Genomic DNA, 19,836 nt, shown 5'->3' on the forward strand with positions numbered 1-19,836 from the left:
ATCACAAATCAAGGCCTCAATGTCAACATATAAACACGTGTCTGAAAAGGAAATAGAAGATAACTGTTGAAAACATTGTAGGGATTACACCAAGTCACCGAAGTGCAATGACAATTCAGTCCATACGGTGGCAGCAGCAAATAACAAATACTACATGTACTCATTGTGTGTGAACTGATGGGGTCAATAGTTACTAGATAACAATTCACTTTATTTGTTTGTGTGCTGACATGACTTAAATGTGTGCTTGAGCATTGAGTATATCTCACCTAAAATGTTCAAAACCTCAAGTTACAACCTGCTCGTAGTTGGATATATCTGTCTCTCTCTCACACACACACACACACACACACCCACACACCCACACACACACACATACACACACACTCACTCACTCACTCTGCCTCTCTCCCTCCCTTCCTGTCTTCTTCTACAATGCAAACAAAACAAACCTGTTTGTCCGCCGGAAACCCATCAGAGCCACAGAGAGCAAAAGAGGCTCCTGCCCTAGTGAGCCAGACTTCTGCTCCATTCATCTGCTCCCTCTACGTTACAACAGAGCTCTCTCAGCTGAGCTTCTACCACACGAGGAACACTTCTCATCACTACTGGCAAGACTTGACAATCAGACAGACCAGAGGCAGAGAACACTTGGAGGAGAGAGAGAGAGAGAGAGAGAGAGAGAGAGAGGACATGAAGTGCCTGAACGTGAGCGTGTGAAATCGTGAGGGAGAAAGGGTGGAGCAACAGACCCTGGGGGAAGGGTAGGAGGAGACTGGTTTGAGAGGGGCTCAGGCAGTATGAGTTTCTCAGCCTCTCATTTGTTTCTGTCAAAACTTTTTTTTACAACAATTTTGTGTAAAAGTATTTTCTTCAAGCTGTGGTGAGTAAAAACGATGTGAAGAAAAGACAATTCCTCTGACTGAAGTGCATTTATGCTAAAGGAGTTGAAGAAAACAATATTTTAATTTGTAAGAGTGACTGGACTAGTGATTGACTAGAGCACAGGACCACACTGTTTTTTAAGCTCTCTTTTCCTGCTGGCTCTAAGCCCATTATGTTTCCTCTTTCTCTCTCCCGGCGATGAGTCATACCAATGGATTATGAGTTAGATTACAAATGAGATTGGATTATGGGATGTCTTAATGTGGAAGCTATTATGCTGGTAAGAAGATCTTTTTTTTACCACATGGCAACATTGATGTGATGCCTGCTGATAACCACTGTAAGCTGAGTGGTCCACGTGACCCCTAAGCAATCAGCAAATGGACTGACAAAACATTTTAACCATCATAATATATATATAAATCTAAAATATAGATTTATATAAATCTAAATATAGAACTCTTCACATTTGTGATGGAGTAAAGATCTATTTACACATTAATAATAAAAAAAAACATTTTGACCACCATGTTTTTTCAAAGCCGGCTAGTCCTTTGCGTGTCATAGGTGTTCCTTCCTTCAGACCACATTAAGTGTAGACAAGCCCTCACAAGAGGGTTGGTACCCTCTATAATTGAGGTAAATTACTTCTCTACAGACCAATACGGAGATCTACAGTCATATTACATGCTCAGTCCTAAGAGACACCGCAAGCATAGGAGGATAGGCGGGCTTATTTGGAGTCAACCAGTGGGACCAGAGACAAACTGTTAGTCCCCAGAACATGGCGACAGGAAGTGCTGGCCCGCCGTCCGGACGAGGCCTGAGGCGCGAGGTCTCCGAGTCGACCCCGACGCAGCCGCCCACCAGCTCAGAGCGCAAGCAGCTGGAGAAGGTCCTGAAGAGGCTGGACAAGCTCCACCGGCTCAGCGTGGACTCGCGCATGGCCCTGCGCAACAGCCCGCCCTACCTGCCCGACCTGGTGACCGAGACGGCCACGCTGCTGACGGACATGTGGGCGCCCTACAGGGGCCCCGTGGTGGCCATCCCGAGGGCCGACGAAGGGGAGTACCTGCGCGTCCACGTCAAGCATCTGCTGTATAAGACGGACCGAGCCATCCTGCTGTTCAAAGAGGGCCGAGACAAGATGTTCGAGGAGACCTCCAGCTGCAGGTGAGATTGTATTGGGTGGCTGTCAAGTTGTTTAAACTTGTGTGTGTGTGTGTGTGTGGGGGGGGGGGGGGGGCACGATTTGACATTGGGAATTTAATTGACTGGTGGATTAACCATGAATTTAATACAAAACAGTAACCGAGCCTGTGCATAGAAATGGGTTTAAAATACAAATTTACACAGGCCAACTCTGTGTAGTTGAAGATGAACCAGACCAGATGATTCATACTTCTAATCCCACGTGGCTTTTGAATTATTATGAGTGTAGCCAAATTATGCCTCCCAAGACACTTAAATATTCTTGAATGAAACCAGAAATGGTCTTGAGGGGTAAACATCCTAGATGTCAATGAACTTGAAATAGCGGTTGAGGGTCATTTAGACAAGGTCAAAGCAAAGCTCATAAAACCTACCACATGCTAAATATAACGTCACCACATTTAAAATAAATGCTCCCACAATCCCACAAGATTTTTTTATATGTAGTATAGGCTTAAATGTACCACAAATGTGTATGATTACTTACAAGTGCTTTTTCAAACCATATTTAACTAATTTGAAAATGTACACATAGATCACAAAATGTTCACATAGACACTGCAGCATTCTCTCTGACCAAAAAAATACAGCACATATTCTCTTATCTTTATTAGGATGCAGTAAGATCAATGCATAAAAACAATCATTTTGTCCTTTATTCCTTTGACTAGAACTGTGCTTCTGATGGATTTTGCCTGTTTTGCCTGTGTGAACGTGGCTTGGGCCAGCTCTGCACTCCATGCCACATTAATTTTGGTTCTGTCAATGCAAAGTCAACATGTAGTCATCTGTATAGCTGTTTCCTAGGTCTACATACATTTGTGTGCAAGGACGTGAAGAGGAGACAAACATTTGTGTTCAGAATGTATAGCCAGAAAACGTAACTCTCAGTCTCGACGTGACATCAAAGTTGTTCAATCAGAAGATTTGCATTTCATAAAAAACGCCACAGAACAAACAATAATGGCATAAAGCAGGGCCATAATCATGTCCTTAGTATTGTGGAGTATTGTGGAGTATTGTGGAGTCCTTGGTTACAGTACAGCTTGAGCAAAAGTCTAAATTTTAGTACTTTGGAGCAAGTTATTTCAATGTTCAAATTCAATTCAGTTTTAATGAATGTATTTTATGGCTAATAGTAACCAGATTCAATACCGTCGGTGCCTAAGAATCAAGGCCTAGATTCGATAGTGTTGGTCCCTAATAATCGGAGCCTGGGTTTGATAGTGTCAATGTCCGATACCCAAACGTTGCATGTCCCTGACACTTTGAATAAAAGTCTCTGCAAAATCCCAAGTGTGGAGGTGACATATCTAAATATTCACAATGATGTAATCTCTTGACTCTCTACAAAAGACCTGAAACACAAATTATTACATCTCACATGTTTGGGCCATGTTAACTACTAATAAGCTCAAATTAATTAGGATGTTAAATGTAAAACAACAGAGCTTTTCGTTTTAGCGTTCAGCTCATCCCCATCAGAAAATAAAGGGTTTTATGGAGATCTATCTGTTTAAAAACTGCTCCGACAGCCTACCACTTTGACTGTAGCTACAACCATTTGTGTGGCCCGTACCAAACGTCTTAGAGCAGCCATTCCTTTATTCTGCGGCTGGATAAGTGATGAATACTAATTGCTCCGCATGCTCAGTGGAAACAGGCTCTTTTGTGATGTTAATTGGGAGAAAGCCTGTCTATACACACATTGGGGCTCAGGTTGCGTAGCTTGGGCTAAAAAGACAGCGAGTAGGCGTCACTGCACTGTGATTTGAGCTTGGGCACATGTAACATGTAAGTGGTACCAGTTACCGGTACCATGTTTTGAACTGTAGTTACAGTATGCAAAGGGTTCAAACATTTTCACTGGGCATCTGTGGAGTTCAGTTTCAAATGGCATGCAACACAGCGAGAATGATGATAGCAAAGATAATGAAAAGTGCATGTTTGGTCTGTACTTATTTGCATTGGATTCGGTTAAATTTGGCATGTCTTACAAATGGTTGAGATACACCACATAGTGCATTAAAGATTAAATAATTCTATTGAACAATTTTATTGACACAAAATCTGTATTGTTCCTCTATCTGATTGTAATGTTAATCTATTACCAATAACGTTACCAATAACGATAACCTTTTACAGCAACTTTCTTACATGCTTCAGCTGCTATAAATCCTGCAATAGCTTACATGTCATTAGCCCGTGTAAAGTGTTCATATTTTTGTTACACAGCAGAAGGCCCCGGGTCTGGTGGACCCACCACATCATCAGGCTTTTAAAATCGATACGGCCATAACAATTTATGTAAGAATACTTAACAGATGAATCTTTCTATTCCTATCTACTGTGTATTGAAAGTCGGTTTTATTATCAGGTACATTTGTATGTATATTGACTTTACTGTAAGCATCCAAACCTTGGTCTTATGTGATGGACAGGAAGAGCTAAAAACAGTTCAGAGTACTGTTCCCGGGTCTGGTGGACCCACCACATTATCAGGCTTTTAAAATCGATACGGCCATCACAATTTATGTAAAAATACTTAACAGATGTTTACTTTGGCTCAATTATCAATTGTCAGACATCATTTATGGTTCATATTTGCCATTTACCCCTGAGAGATCACATTTATGATCATATGATCATTTAAATTTTTTGTGAAAAAATGAGGAAATGCCATTATTAAAAAAGGCGAAAAAATAGAAACAAGATATTTGATCATTATTGGTGCTTATTTCTTAGAACTTAATAAGAACAGATGAAAGTGATTGAAATTTTGTACACAATTTTGTAACTTTGTGTGGGAATAGCAGGTGCAGAAATACAACATTCCCGCACACAGACACCTACACTCACACGCACACACACAGACGTACATACACACACAGAAACACACAGAGACACACAGACACACACACAGACACAGACACAAACACAGCAGGCCCAGTTAGGATGAGGACACAGTAAGGGTACATACTGTAGCACCTACAATACACACACACACACACACACACACACACACACACACACACACACACACACACACACACACTCGGGTCCAGTAGACCTGAACACCTTATATGTAATAGTTATGTGTAGGGGGGGTGTACCGTGTGCAGTCATTGAAAATTTATTTTTTATGTTCTTCACAGAAAATGAGCCCAGGCCAATGAGTTTGAGTTAGATCATTTTTCTTTTAGCAAACATTGAAAATGGATCCCACACACCCGAACACCTTACAAGGGTTAATAGTAATAACCAATGTAATCAAACATAATGTAAATATTGTAAATTCTAGAGTGAGTCTATAGAGTATGATGAATCTCTGGTCAAGGACATTGTAGAATTCAACTTTTCAAGGAATGCGTGTCCCCTTCTAATGTTGTGTGGGACCAGCGAGTTCAACCTAAATGCCTATGTCTCTTATCGACTCTGTGTTTACCTTCACAGAGAAAGGTATTTTACTGTAAGAAGATCTGTGTGCACTGCAGGAAGCAGACACATTGCCTCATGGTTGCTGAATGCCACAGTTGTTTTTTGTCACAATCCAATCTCATACAGAGTAAAAATTGCTTCTTAATACTCTCTCTCTCTCTCTCTCTCTCTCGTGCGCGCGTGCACACACACACATACACACACACACACCACACACACACACACACACACACACACACACACACACACACACACACACACATACACTTTTGAAATAGTGCAGGTACTCAGTATGTCTTTCCTCACTTTAACATATAACTATTTACATGATCTTCTTATGATACCTACTACCAAGTACATATGTCTATGAATCTTTCTATTCCTATCTACTGTGTATTGAAAGTCGGTTTTATTATCAGATACATTTGTATGTTTATTGACTTTACTTGAAGCATCCAAACCTTGGTCTTATGTGATAGACAGGAAGAGCTAAAAACAGTTCAGAGTGTTGTTCTTGGTCTTACGTGGTGGACAGGCAGAGCTAAAAACATCAAGTGAAACCAGCCCTTGAGAACAAGCATGCTATAGCCTGATCATCAGATACAAAAGTAATGGAACATTTGTGGCCAGAGGGCTACTGTAGCGCTATGCCGCTAACGCCGCTATGCCATGTTCAGTGCATGGAAAATATTACCTGCAGCATACAGAGGTCTGTGGTTAGCAAACACGTAACGGTAGTCATTCGCTGAAAAAAATGATACTTGTGAATCTACAACCGATCATAAAATAAACTTTTAAGCCCCAATAACAGGTCAGAGGGAAAGCGGAAAATGGAAACGTGAAGCCTTTTATAATAATGTCTTTTCAGAGATTTCAGAGAAATGTATTTGTCACCTACACAGTTATTTTTTATGTATAATTTATAACAGTTTATATATTAACTGTTGCAAAGATGAGAAGTGTGGTCGTGCATCAGATATGACATAAAGTGGCCAGAACAGCTTTGCCCCCTGGAAGCACAACTGTTGATAAGATGCTATAGATGTAAACTGTCCCCCTGGAAGCACAACTGTTGATAAGATGCTATAGATGTAAACTGTCCCCCTGTGCCCATATTACTATGCACCTCATCAAGTCCAGTCATGTGTACATTGTCTTATGACATACATCTAAAGTTGCACTGTATTTCAATGTAGGCTACTTTTGGTTTTGTGCATATTAGTCACAGCCATCTGAATACATAGCATAGAGGGTTAATCAGCCCCTCTAGCATCTAATAGCTCTTTCTAAAATTCCTGTAAGCATGTAGTGAGTGTCTAGAACAGCCAAACTCTTAGGTGGTCAGTCAATGGAAAGTACAGATGCACAACTACAAAGACTGTGCAGAGGAAATGAAGTACAGTGACTTCCTGTTAACAGAGGCCAAAGAGCAACAGTACCTCAGAGTGGGGAGTGTGTGACGTGTGTGCCGTGTGTAAAGGTATGAAAGTGGTGTTGTTGCAGTGTGTCACCTCCAAGGTGGCCATTAAAGTGGCCTTTGCAAATCACCTGTCTTTTTCCAATTGCTAGGAGGAACCTGACAAAGCTTTCACTGCTGCTCAGCCATATGCTGTGTGAACTGCGGGCCTTGTTTCCAGAGGGAAAGTTTCAAGGTGACACATACCGACTGACCAAATCAGAGGCTGGGAATTTCTGGAGGAGAGCCTTTGGAAATAAGTGAGTTTAAATCAGTAGTGTTGAAATTGTCTTGATAGACAGAGCTGTAATAGATGAACTATAATGAGATGGAATGAATGAGATAATGCTAGATGTTTTCACAGTTGTCCAAGGTGATGACTAAGTCCATTTGTGGTTTCCTCTAGACAGTGAATCGCCTTTAGTCACTTGCACTAGGCCACTCTCCACTAAAGAATGCACTGCGGTTTACCATTTGCTTGCCCATTCCGACATCTGACTCCACTATCATGTCTGACCGCACTGTGACACTGGCTCCCTTGCAGATGCATTGTGCAGTGGAGAACCTTTAAGGAACACCTGAGGAGAGTCCATGGCTTTGAGGAGGGTATGGAGGCCATGGCTCTCAAGTCTACAGTGGACCTCACCTGTAATGATCACGTATCCATCTTTGAGTTTGACATCTTTACCAGGCTCTTTCAGGTGAGATCCACTGCCCCCTATAACCGTCCACACATGCACACGCACGCGCACGCGCACGCACACGCACACGCACACGCACACGCACACGCACACGCACACACACACACACACAAACACACACACACACACACACACACAAGCATGCATACACACACATACACACACACACACACACACACACACACACACACACACACGCACACACATGCACAAGCATGCATACACACATACACACACATACACACACACACACACACACACACACACACACACACACAAGCATGCATACACACACATACACACACACACACACACACACACACACACACACACACACACACATGCACAAGCATGCATACACACATACACACACACACACACACACATATGCATACACACATACGCACACATACACACACACACACACACACACACACACATGCACAAGCATGCATACACACATACGCACACACACACACACACACACACACACACACACACACACATGCACAAGCATGCATACACACATACGCACACACACACACACACACACACACCACACACACACACACACATATACACACCTTTCATCTTGTGTTGTGAATACATTAGTTATAGATGACTTGGATTGAATTGAATAGCACACCCTACAGTATCTCCCATTCGTCTGCCTCCACGTGTGTTAGATGACATCACATCCTGTCTCTCTCCCATGCGTCTGCCTCCACGTGTGTTAGATGACATCACATCCTGTCTCTCTCCCATGCGTCTGCCTCCACGTGTGTTTTCTTTCTCATCCCCTCAGCCCTGGGTCACTCTGTTAAGAAACTGGAATCAGCTGGCCGTCACACACCCTGGTTACATGGCCTTCTTGACCTACGACCAGGTCAGAGCACGCCTGGACCACTACCGACATCGCCCCGGGAGGTGAGAAGGGGTCAGGGGGATGGAAAGGGATGGCAAAGATGGACACAGTACAATAGAGTTCCAACAACGGGCTTGATTGCAACCATAGATATACTGTACAATAGAGACCATAGATATTAGCGCTAGATAAATCTCTATCATTTCCTTGGAAGTTATGACTGGCAAAGACTGACTGAAAATGGACAAAAGAGCAAAAAAGACACACAAAAAAAGAATATTGTTATGTGTTGTGCATATTTGCAGACGTTGTGCAGTATTATCTGCTCTCACCTCTCTGTCTTGAGACTTTACCCTTTTGATACGTTATCATTAGACTGAGTAATGAAGTGTGGGTAACACTTTACGGTAAGGGTACATGAATTATCATGAGTTCATGCATGAATTAATTCATGATTTACGTATTACTTCATTCCTTAATATCTCATGAATCATCGGGAATTTACATGAGTTCATAGTCTGTCATTCATGACCTCATACATGAACAACACATCAACTAAAGCATTAAGTATGGTGAACATATCATTATGATTTATGATTTATTAAGAATGATCATCATGATTTCTTTTTCTGTTGTTGTCATCACTACTCAAATTCTGATTTGAACACAACTTGTGCATTTCTATAAACACATGCCATTGTTTACACTTTAGTTGAGGGGCGACAAACATGATGAACTCATGAGTAATTAACCTGACATACATGTAATCATGATGATCATGCTTAAGAAATCATAAATCATAATGATGGACCCACCATACCTAATGCTTTAGTTGACGTGTTGTTCATTCATGAGGTCATTCATGAGAGACTATGAACTCATGTAAATTCCTGATGATTCATAACATATAAAGGAATAAAGTAATGCATAAATCATGAATTAATGAATGCATGAATTCATGATAATTCATGTACCCTTTACCGTAAAATGTTACCTAAGTGGGATGTCTAAATGGCGTCTTCTCTCACATCCCCATCTGAGTAAATGTGATACAGGCAGTACTGAAATGTGACCTAGACAGTTCCTTCCCATAGCTACATCTTCCGCCTGAGCTGCACTCGGATGGGGCAGTGGGCCATTGGGCATGTAGCCATGGATGGGACCATCGTGCAGACTATCCCCCAGAACACGCCCCTGTACCAGGCTCTTTTGCAGGGCTTCAGAGAGGGCTGGTGAGTGTGTGTGTGTCTTATCATCTGAAAGCAAACCAAAAGCAGAAAAGCAGACAGTCAGAAAGACTCAAAGAGACATAAATAGTCACACACACACACACACACACACACACACACACACACATAGTCACACACACACACACACACACACACACACACACACACACACACCACACATACACACACACACACAGACACACACATACACACACACACATAGTCACACACACACACACACAGACACACACACAGACACACACACACACACACATAGTCACACACACACACACACAGACACACACACACACATAGACACACACACACACACACACACACAGACACACACACACACACACACACACACACACAGACACACACACACACACACACACACACAGTTCATTTTTACTGACCTTAAGTTCCTTCACCTTTTACAGTCACTGGCATTACTCTCAGTTTAGTCTTTAGTCTTATTTCACTACAACTACCACAGATACACGTGCCCAGTGCATCTTTTCTACCCAGTGTGGGACTGTTTTGGCCTAACCCCTATGCATTCTTTGAGTGCAGCTACCTGTATCCTGATGGGCGTGATGTGAACCCTGACCTTTCGGCGCTGTGTGAACCTGCACAGAGGGGAAAAGTCAAAGTCACAGAGGTACTAGTCTGGAGCTTTCTAGATCAGAGGCTATCACACTTGCCACCCACACAGGCACCTCTCATACTGCGTACTGTGACTATATTTAGTTCACTGAGACGCCTTGCGCCTGGTGCAGCTACTTTAGAAGAAAGACAGCTCTTGGAAATCTGCTTCACATACGACATTTGAATGTAACTAGTAATGATGGTGAAAGGTTGTGGATATTTGTGTTCAACAATCTCTCTTCCACGGTCCTGTTTTTGGCTGGAGATGTATATTTCTTGGTCAAGCCACTATATTTGTTTCCCAATTCCCTGCACCAGGGTTGTCAACAAACACTGGAGGGTTTGAACACACATACTGAAAACTAGACAATCCGGGGCAATTGGCTAAATTTTACAACAGCATACTGCATGCAAATTGTGGTCTGCACCTTATTATCCCTTTTGAGGTCAATAAGAGTCCAAAGCAGGCTAACACTACAGTGCATGAATAGTTTATGTAGGTATTTATTAAAGAAAATGATAGATATTTTACAGTTTTTCAAACACCATAACCACACCAAATCTGCAAAATGCACTAATTCTCAGTGTTTGACTCAGTTTTCAATTTCCACATTTAAAACACCACACATTACTTTAATTCGTGTATGGAAATATACATAGAAGCCCATGACAAAAGAGCTTTAGGTTTTGAGCAACAGTGTTTACATGATGTATCCAAAATGTCATATTATGACAAAAATATTTATAATGTGAGGTGAATGTTTACATTAGAGATGTGTTTATTACATTTTGAATGCTGTGTGTCATTTTGCTGGAGATTTGAGGCATTTTGCATTTTGTGTGAGCAATTGTGGGTTTTATGTCTAGAGTTTTGAAAAATAGCCACAGAGTTTTGAAAATGTTTATAAACAGTTGTAAAAAAAACTTCCTTATGTATACATCCAATTCAAAGTGTGTGTCCAATATGTGTGTTCTACATACAGTAAATTCCTTCTCTCCTGCCACCCTTGCAGGAGCAGTATGAGCTCTACTGTGAGATCGGCAGCACTTTCCAGCTGTGTAAGATCTGCGCAGAGAGGGACAAAGACACACGCATTCAACCCTGTGGCCACTTGCTGTGCCAGCCCTGCCTTAACGGGTGGCAGGTATGTCTATGCCGACACCACACTCGTCGCTAACGATGCTGTCTGATTTTTTTTGTTTTTTAAATTGTGTGTGTCTTGTGTAGTGTGTATCTTAGTTTGGCTTCTTGCAAGCTCACAAACTGACTACTCATGACTAAGATTGCTTCTAAAAAGTTTGATTTCTTTGTAGGAATGTGTTTCGGGCAGATCTGATGCCGATATAGCTAACCAACTTTAGCATTACCACACAAATCCATCTTTGAACAGTGGAACACTGGGTCACAAATTGTTCCACTGCTCATATATGCTGGTCTTCTTTTGATGTCCTTGCCCAGTGTTATCAGTGTGACCAAAAAGAGCTCTCTGATACTCAATTTAATGAACATCAGATAACATGTGGAAATCTATGCGATGCAGTTTCTTCAGTCAACAATGCAGCTTGGTATCTCTGTGGTTTTTTGACCCAGCAGTCATAGAGATGTACTGTATAGTGCAATGTGAAACAGTTGAAAATTTTAGACACAGACTTTGCAAGAGGCCTACATTCTCTGACTGATCACCACTGAATTCAGTGAATCAGTAATGTGTATCTTTCCGCCGTACTATTCTTTTACAGTTTTTCTCGATTGCTTTTACCTGCTTAAGTAAACTAGAACCCACTTGGTCTTCATGACTACTTTCTTTGCACAGCAGAAGTAATCTCTTGTGAATGTGTTCACACATTTTCATTGGGTTCACACATTTCTCACACCCTTTTGCAAAACAGTTAACACAGGTGTCATTCAAAAGCCCCAAACTCTATTGGTTTCACCATGCTAAACAAAAGGAAAACATCTTTTCACAGGTGGTATAGATTCCTTGCATAAGTCTGAATCTCTGATACACCTGTGTGAAACTCCTTTGCACAATTCTTCAATCAGCAATCATTCATTATACATAAAAGATGTCTGTTCTGTGTTGCTATTTGCAAGTATGGATCTAATGCACATTTAGACAAAGTACTGTATTGCCTATTTGGTGGAGAAAACAGTACAAAAGGTGTTTACTGTAGGTCTATTTCGATGGAAGTTGTAGTTCAATTAAATTTACAGTATCTTACTAGGTGTTTGCTGTATGTCTTACAATGACAGTTACATCTTGGGAGGAATGAATAAATTATTTTATTATTCAGCACATTTAGTCTTTTCACAGTTTTTTTCTGATACCAGAAAAATGAGAAAGAACAGACATAGCAAAAATGCTCATTTTGAGAACTAGATTTTGCATTTTGTTGTCCAGTGTGTAATGATTGATTAAAGAGTGTTTTTGAATTGGCAACAAGTTGTAGTGTTTGAAGGCAAGATTTGCTTTTGCTGCATGTTTTAAGTGTTTTGAGAGAGTAACAGCCTTTTGCAAGCAAAATGTGTCATTTTGTCCAGAGTGCTTTTGTTCAGACACGGGTGTTAACTGTTTTGAGAATGTGATGTCAGAGTTGACACAGGTATCAAAACGATCGAGAAAAACTGTAATTAGGCTACCTATGCTAGTGCATGGCAAGCTGAAGTCAGGTTACAGTTTTTTTCAACTGCTTACACACTAAATCTTTGCTTGTCACACAATTTTCACAACATGTCCTCCAAACATCATAACCCGACACCAAATCTGCAAAACATCCAACTAAACTTCTCAGATCATGTTGCCTCAGTCGCCCGGTCATGCCGTTTCGCACTCTACAACATACGGAAAATCAGGACGTACTTGACTCAAGATGCTACCCAACTTCTGCGCAGTGAAACCACTTCAGATGATCCAGAACGCGGCGGCGCGCCTGGTCTACAACCAACCCAAAAGGGCACATGTTACCCCGCTGCTCATCCAGCTACACTGGCTACCTATGGCGGCCCGCATCAAATTCAAGTCTCTAACGCTTGCCTACAAAGTAGTCTCCGGTTCTGCTCCCACCTACTTGAATGCCCTCATACAGACTTACACTACCTCCAGACCGCTGCGCTCCTCTGACGAACGACGTCTAGCTCTACCACCGGTACGCTCAAGCCAATCCAAACTTTTCTCATCTGTTGTTCCTCGTTGGTGGAACACACTGCCAGTTCCTACAAGGGCAGGGACATCCTTCTCCACTTTCAAAAAACTCCTGAAGACCCAGCTCTTTAGAGAACATCTACTCTCATAGCAACTCTTACAACAAGTCTTACTGATCCTAGCACTCACCAGCCGTTTTAAACTGACAAGTAACTGTTAAAAACACACTTATTCTTACTGTACTCTAATGTTTTTTTAAACTGTCCTAAACATTGTGAGAATTGTTCTAAAACTTACTGTTTACCATGTTGTTAGTCGCTTTGGTTAAAAAAACGTCAGCCAAATGTAATGTAATGTAATGTAATGTAAAAACCATACACTAATTCTCAGTGTTTGACTCAGTTTTCAATTGACTAAAACACATTTTGCAAAACACCACACACAATTTTCTACCTAACACACAAAAATCTAACAGGAAGTAACTTGATTTCGTTCTTCAAACACAACCCATCAAAATGCCACACTAAATCACCAGTGCTTCACTCTTTCTCTTCACATGTGCAAACACTCTTTACTTTACTGAACACCATCCAATCATTGCCTTAGTATAGGTCTATGAATAGATATACTCTCTATATAGGTATAGACCCTTTCAATCTGCTCCTAGAGGATATCCGGTTGAAATATTCAGAACCAATGCAGATACTTTGAAAATTACAGTAATCGGACTTTAGCTTACAGTAATGTTCTACAAAAAGTTGACTTTATGTAAAATTTGTCTTTTTACTCTATTTTTGTTTGTCCCCATGTTACAGTACCATTAGCTCAATACATTTTTCTGTGCCTCCAGAAATGCCTTAGGAACGCTTACTGTAGAATTGTTTGTTTCTGCAGTTGAAAGGGTCTATAGGCCTATGAATACATACTGTACACGACCTCCCCCCCACACACACTTGTCTTTAGAAAAAAACTAAATCAGTGTTTTCAAAACTCCATGTACATCTGGTGGTCACTGTATTCTTAAAATACTGTATTCACAACAGCAAATTATTTGGGAAAAATCACTATTTTTGGTTTCAATATTGCTTGCATTTTTACTGTGTATTTCAACCTCTCTTTGTTGATACCGTAACTTTCACTCTTGTATGGAAATACATATAGAAAGCCTAAGACAGAAGAGCTTTAGGTTTTGAGCAACAGTGTGTACATGATGTATCCAAAATGTCATATTATGACAAAAGTGTTTGTAATGTGAGGCGAATGTTTGCTTTAAACATGTGTTTTTGACATTTTGAATGTTGTGTGTCATTTTGCTGGAGATTTGGGGCATTTTGCTTTTTGTGTGAGCAGTTGTGGGTTTTGTGTGTGTAGTTTTGAAAAATAGACACAGAGTTTTGAAAACGTGTGTAAACAATTGTAAAAAACTGTAATGGTTTGTGTCAGAATATTGTTATTCCATGCCTGTAAGCAGGGGTGTCGGACTGGGGGTAAAACCACTACTGATTATAGGGGCCCAAGGGGAGAGGGGGCACTTGAAAAGTCTGGAATATATTTTATTTTACCTGGGCTGAGGAACATGGGGGCCCATCAGGACTGCCTATGCAGGGGCTCAGGATCTTGTGCTACGCCCCTGCCTGTTAGAATGGAAAATCCAGACCCTGATAATCTAGAAAGATTAAGGGTCTGGCAAAGAACAATGTAATGGCCCAACTCGAGGGGCGGCAATAAGCATGCATTTAAAAATCTCACTGCACGCAATTGGATAACACTAGACCATGTTTACTCTGAATTATTTCGGACTTCGACGCAATCGGATAACACTAGGACCAATGTGAACTGTCCTCCAACGTTGCAGCGCTGTCTTCATCAGTTTAGCTGGTTTCCTGGAATGTTGGGGTAAAAGTAACGTGCATCATTGCTCTTTGCCAGAGTGTCTCGCAGAGACAATTCCATTGTGCTCTCGCGAGAACACTGGATTTCCAAGGTACCTGCCTGTAAGATCAAAGATCTGAAATCAGATCTGAAGCATGTAAGATCAAAGATCTGAAATCAATGAAGATAACAGTACAATAGCTGTCCTGCATGCAAAGTGATGTAGGCAATCTTTTCTGTGGCCCACCAGTGACTTAAATTCATTAGTGGGCATGCTTAACCAGGTTGCTTTGCACTTCAAAAAGTCTGTTTGGACCAGTAAAGCATCTGCTTTAAACTACATTATGCAAAGGGACTCTTTCTCTGAAAAGACATACACTGTGTTCCAATTTGCATACTAATGCACTTACAATACCTTATATGAATGCACAAGCCAATGCACTTGTGCACTTATATTATGTACTGTAAGTACAGTATGTAAATTGGAACACAGAAGTGGCCTCAGCGCTAGTTTATACTGGCCTGATGCAGCGGGTTTGTCCCTTTTGTCAGACTGTGATTCTGACAAGTGTAGTGTGCTCATTGTTGTGCTTAGCATCTGGAGGGCTGTTTGGCAATTTGGGTTGAGCTGTGGCTTCATGCTTCCTGTGTGAGCTCAGTCGAGTGTGTCCTCCTCTGAGTCGAAGGGGAGATTTTCCATTATTTTGCAACAGGTCACGCATTGGCTGTTATAGGTCTGTACCAGAAATCTTCTTTAAAAGTAACAAAACAAAAAATGTAAGCATAAGGCAGGCACAAAGAAACTTAAGGAAGCATCCATGTGATTAGTAATTGTGCAGGCCCGTTACTCATCTGAGGCCTGTAAAATGTAAAATTATATGAATCGAGGGACAATTTCACAATTTAACATGTATAAACATACTGTACATATGAGCAGTATACTGCATCGATTTGCTTTGGTTTGCAATAGACCTTTCAAAGCAAACAGCTCTGTTTATTGTTACTGAAAAAAAAATATGGTAGAATCACTGTGACACTCTCTCACCATGAGCTAATATATGACATTTGTGCAGTTGACACATTTCTACTGTTTTTTAACATATATAAATGGAATCACCTTTTTGGCCTTGGTAATAGTTAAGTGTCTTGTATATCTGTACAATATATATTTTTTAAAGATTACAAAATACTACTAGTGCTAATAACGATAGCAGACCTGCAATGTCTTCCAGTTGAATTCATTTGCCATATAATGTATTACCTGTGCAAACTTGATGCCCTATCAAGTTGCCCTATACTGGAGGCCTAGTTGCACCAATGCCCTGTACTGGAGGCCTAGTTGTTGATCTGACAGCTTCCTTCCCCTCCTGCAGAAGTCAGATGGGCACACCTGTCCATACTGCCGCTGTGACATCCGAGGGACCGAGTCTGTCCTCATCGAGCCTTACCTGCCCGGCCAAGGCAGCGGGTTCATCACGTGCGAGCCAGAGGATGAGGATGATGATGACCACGAGGATGTGGAGCAAGTGATGAAGAAGCTGGCCTCCATGAAAAAGGTTTGTCAAACCTATAAAAACACATAAATAATAAAGCCACACAATAAGTGAAAGTCTAATGAAGTTACAAGTTTGGTTTGCATAAGAATTTGCACAACACAGGAAATGAAAAGTAAGTATCACTCTGCAAATGAAATTCGTTAGTTGATGCATGTTGGACCTATGGGCTTTTGATTTCCACAGAAGGCATCATCGGAGGACTATCAGACCCCTAGTAGACCAGTGGACTCCAGTCTCATGCCGCCTCCGCTGCCCCCAAAACTTGCCGCCACGTCTCCATGCCCCTCCCCACGACTCCCACCTCGGTCCCCAATGGCAGAAGCACGTGCCAATCATTCACACAACAGACTGGTACGTTTCTCACATGGCATGCTTGTGTAGGTAGATCTCTAGTCAGGCAAAAGTGGTGTTTTGATATCCTCCAATATTGTGCACTGCTTAGTGTTTTTTTGTTTTGTTTTTGTTTTTTTAACTTACACATTTTACCATGTTTTGCAAATACACAAATAGAAATGTCAAGAAGTATTAATAATTGAAAAAAGCATTTTATCACTTTTTTACTTTCCTCACTATCAGCAGAGCAACGATAAGAGCAGGAAGTCATCAGCAATGAAGTAAGAACCTTATCATCCCTTGAACTTCCTGAATGTTATAGATTCACACGAAATGAGAGTACATGACTGTAAGGTTGCTAATAACAAAGGCGACTTTCGAGGAAGTACATGAAGGACATACAGTATAATTGTAAAAGTTAAGCAAACCAAGTTTGAGCAATGCAATTAATCTCTATGGAAGTAGAATCAGACATTGCCTCACAATTGAAGAATTTGGTTCCAAAACGCTATATCCTCCAATTTAATGAATTTTCATTAATCATTTGCTTTAATTTTGTTTTCCAAATAATGACAGTGGAAATGTAGTTGAGTATTGTTATTTGATTTATCTTTACTCAATCAAAATGACAGAACTGCAATTTTATTGATATTACCTGAAATACACAATTAAATAACATGACTTATTAATGTTTTCAAAAATGGATTTAAAGCGTTGTGGAACCAAACTATTTAATTGGAGCTGGCTGCTTGCATCAGTCTTCTCTGGTGAACATTTCTTGTTTGCGTCCTCAGACAGCTCTCATGTTTTACTTGTTTCAGAGTCCAACAGGAAGAGCCTTGCAGAGGAGGATGGGAGGATTCTGGGAGCTCTCCTGCCCCATACACCCGTTCACCCTCCCACAAGTGAGTTGATCCTATGAATTCAAACAAATAAACAAACAAACAAATAACAACATTGGGTTGCTATCTGAGAAACGGTCCTTGCTGACTGAGAAACGATCAGACAGGGGTTCAAATGTTGCATGCCCCTTTCATGGACAAAGGGTTCCGATTAATCCCACTTACTTTACTTTATCTATAAACACACATCCACTTAGTTTGTTTTATCATTTTATTATTTGAACAAATAAATAACCACTTATTTTGGCTGAATACAATATTGGTTATTTTTCCCCCTTTAGTGAAGACTCAAACTCTGAATCAAGCAGGCCATCCTCCTCCCAGTCTGGCAAAAGCAGTGAGTACAGCAGGCCACCTCTCATCCATACAGACAGAAGCAGATCTACATAATATTAGAATAGCTCACCATCACAACGTCATCGAGTCATCTACTGGCAGAAGTGGACGTCACAGTGTTAACAGTTTGTATTTAATGTCTCTCTCTCTTGCTCTCTTTCTTTTTCTCTCTCTCTCTCAATCCCCTCTCTCTCCCTCCCCCTCTCATTATCTCTCTCTCTCTCTCTCTCTCTCTCTCTCTCTCAATCCCCCCTCTCTCCCCCTCTCTCTCTCCCTCCCCCTCTCATTCTCTCTCTCTCTCAATCCCCCCCTCTCTCCCCATTTCTCTCTCTCTCTCTAACAGATGATGTGCCCTGGTCAGGGTCCGCATCCTCATCCTCATCCTCAGGGAGAAAGAAGAGGGACAAAGTGCGGGGAATGACGGAGGACAGAAGTGAGAGGGAGGGTAGATTGAGTGAAGCACTCGGGACTCATACGGTTAGACAGAAACACATGTCCTCCTGACAATCATTTTAACAACATCGTAGAGGAGCTACAGTACTTCCTACTAGAAGGGACCATGGACTGAAAGACAAGCAACAATTACTATCACATGACTAAAGATTACACATATATTAACGATAATATGTGTATATGAATGTCTGCTATGAATATATTTGACCTGTTCAGACTGACTAAATTTTAAACATATAATGTAAACATATAAAATGTAAATGACCAAACTAATGTTGCCTGGAAATAGTTAAATCCTTGTTTTGTATAGAACATTATGGTTCTGAAACTGATTTTAATTTATGCATTATACGTTTAAACTTTTGTTTTGGAGGAACGTGATTCAAGTGATATAGATATCTGACATGTTTTGAGCCAAGACACTACCTCATATTATCAGAAGCACAAGCAAAGGTTTCAGAAACGAATGAAAGCAGCGAAAATTACAGACATAATTCAAAAAGCAAACATGCCATGCTTCGGTATTTCAACATCTGACAAAATACTTGCTCACTTGAATGGACATTCACCTAATTCTTAAAAAACACTGTGTGCCTGAGGCCTGTTTTTCTACAGAGTGTGATGTAATCATAAACAAACAATATGTTTTCTTGTTAATGCTATTACCCTTGCAGCTTTAAAGTCAGTGATATTAGGCAATGTATCCTTTTGCCTCTGTCTGAGATACTGAAAGTGGGAGAGGGCAAAGTGGTTCACTATGACGTCAAGATTGCAGACAGTGTCACTTCTCCCCCTGGTGGTGAGGGA

General features: G+C 41.0%; 1 protein-coding gene across 2 annotated transcripts; it reads left to right on the forward strand.

Moving 5' to 3' along the window:
* The first annotated feature begins 413 nt into the window (after positions 1-413).
* Positions 414-19,627, forward strand: cblc (Cbl proto-oncogene C, E3 ubiquitin protein ligase). 2 transcript variants are annotated; one of them, XM_042106145.1, is made up of 14 exons: positions 415-1,165; positions 1,544-2,058; positions 7,105-7,251; positions 7,536-7,692; positions 8,498-8,619; positions 9,652-9,789; positions 10,360-10,447; positions 11,448-11,579; positions 16,823-17,005; positions 17,189-17,356; positions 17,582-17,619; positions 18,160-18,243; positions 18,522-18,577; positions 18,920-19,627. In XM_042106145.1, the coding sequence occupies exons 2-14, from the start codon at positions 1,670-1,672 to the stop codon at positions 19,078-19,080; spliced, it is 1,863 nt and encodes a 620-aa protein (XP_041962079.1). In that variant the 5' UTR covers positions 415-1,165; positions 1,544-1,669; the 3' UTR covers positions 19,081-19,627. The 2 variants fall into 2 exon arrangements, with proteins under 2 accessions (XP_041962080.1, XP_041962079.1); XM_042106146.1 differs by having other exon boundaries at positions 414-2,058; positions 17,585-17,619.
* The last annotated feature ends 209 nt before the right edge of the window (positions 19,628-19,836 follow it).

The sequence above is a fragment of the Alosa sapidissima genome, chromosome 10, assembly GCF_018492685.1.
Source record: "Alosa sapidissima isolate fAloSap1 chromosome 10, fAloSap1.pri, whole genome shotgun sequence".
Classification (NCBI taxonomy): Eukaryota; Metazoa; Chordata; class Actinopteri; order Clupeiformes; family Clupeidae; genus Alosa; species Alosa sapidissima.